Source organism: Echinops telfairi, unplaced genomic scaffold (genome assembly GCF_000313985.2).
Source record: "Echinops telfairi isolate 266 unplaced genomic scaffold, ASM31398v2 ScPeMD7_36;HRSCAF=134, whole genome shotgun sequence".
Classification (NCBI taxonomy): domain Eukaryota; kingdom Metazoa; phylum Chordata; class Mammalia; order Afrosoricida; family Tenrecidae; genus Echinops; species Echinops telfairi.
Window position 1 is genome coordinate 2,278,225 of NW_022103934.1, and position 1,847 is coordinate 2,280,071.

At 42.3% G+C, this 1,847-nt stretch overlaps 1 protein-coding gene across 1 annotated transcript in view; it reads right to left on the minus strand.

Annotated features, from left to right (window-relative positions):
• The window catches only part of LOC101656140 (vomeronasal type-2 receptor 26-like), a 14,280-nt gene that overhangs the window by 8,036 nt on the left and 4,397 nt on the right, over nt 1-1,847 (minus strand). The window contains exon 3 of the mRNA XM_045290295.1: nt 345-476. Within this exon, the coding sequence (XP_045146230.1) occupies nt 345-476 (132 nt within the window). The remainder of the gene's footprint in view (nt 1-344; nt 477-1,847) is intronic.

The window sequence follows — 1,847 nt, forward strand, 5'->3', positions numbered from 1 at the left end:
TGTGAAAAGAAAAGAGTCCCATGGAAAATGTCAAATAAAAAAGCAGGTGGTAAGAAAGTAAAATCCCACTGGGATGTAATGATCCATATCTTGTGGGTTATTAAATTATAGTCATCAATGAATCTCATAGTTACTAATATATTGATCTCACCATAAACGATGAATGCATTTGCAGATGATTTCATGACTCTGGGAAGGTAGATCACATCTCTTGGGTTGTGTATAATCTTGGTCACGGGAACTTTTAGTACGAGTGCCACACACACACCTTTGATGGCCATCTCTTTTCTAAGGTACCAAATGAACTGTTCGCCTTTTCTGTCATTTGGCACTAAGATGCTAACCCATGTCCATCCAAAATGGATCAATAAGGAGACCAGGCCCGAGGCCAGACAGCTGTGATTGAGGGAAATTTGATAGAGAGAGGAAAACTGGTCCTTCGTTTTCAACAAAGGATCAAAAGTGCCGTAGGAGATCTGAATCAAAAGAGAGAAATAGTCCATGTGAGTTCTCAGAAGCAAAGTTAAAAACAGACCTGTAGTTAAACACGATGCTGACTCATAGTGATTTTGTGTGTACAAAGCAGAGCTGCACTCCACTGACTTCATCACTGTGACCACTGGAAGCAGAGTGTCAGGGACTCCACAGGTGGTGTGTGAGTGGGGGAGTGAACTTAGACTCAGAGTAACACAGAGCAGGAGTGCCCCACAGGGTTTTCTAGGCTGGATCTTTGTGGGAACAGACGACAACGTCTTTCTCCCAGGGAGCAGCTAGTGAGGTGAAACTGCTGACCTTTCAGGTAGCAGCCTGAACCCTTAGCAGCTGCATGCACAGGGCTCCTGTAGCCACCCTTACACTGCTGAACAGAACCCTGTGGATATGAAGCAATACTCAGAATTAGATGTACTGGGATCAATTTCCGACTCTATTGTGTGTAGCTGAATGACCTCAGACAAGTTAGATAACTACTGTGCATCATAGTTTGCACATTTCTAATAACTGTCCTAATCATCGTAATTGTCATTTCCTTATGATTGGGGCTGAGTGTGTTAGTATATGAAAAGCATTTTAAAGTGCACTAAAGATAACATTGTATTCTCTCATAATATGTGTGGGTGTGCTGACACTTACACCTCTGGACCCAATCCGTTTTAGGAATCTAGTTGTCTGTTATGTTAATGAACCTAAATCTGCAAGCCTTTTCCTAAGCCTGTCACTGCTCAGTGTTGTAAAGTCCAGCACAGACAGAGATGTGCAAACACACATGTGGGCAAATGATCCCATGTGATGATAGCCAAGGAATCAAGGAACAAAAGCTGAAGCGAAACAAATACTACCCCCTGGAGTTGACAGAGTGATAACCTCACTCTAGATTCAGTGCCTGGAATTCAGAGTCTAGTCTCTAGTATGAGGAATAAAAATCTATTTTTAAAAACCATTGCTTTGTGGTATTTGTTACCACTGCGCTAAGTAACTAAGGCAATGCCTATACACTACAGCACATGGTTAGATATAGCAATTTTCAATGGAAGATGAAATAAAAAACTTAATGAAGGGATTGTGGAATTAATTATTTGATTACCATGTTTATGCTTCAGCCTATTCCAGATAGCTAGTTTGCATGTCTGAGAGGATCTGAGCTACATAATTTCTAGAAGGCACTTTGGGTTGGCCTAGAAGCAACAGCAGTCTCTGGCAGATTTGTTCCTGTCCCAGTTTTTGACCATTTAGAAGCAATGGGCAGTACCTATGTCCCTCTGCTCTTCCACTTAAGTGGCAGGAGAACCAAACTGAGGAAGGAAAGGTCCACTCCCCCAGCACCCTTACCTGTGGCGTCCTGTAGAGCT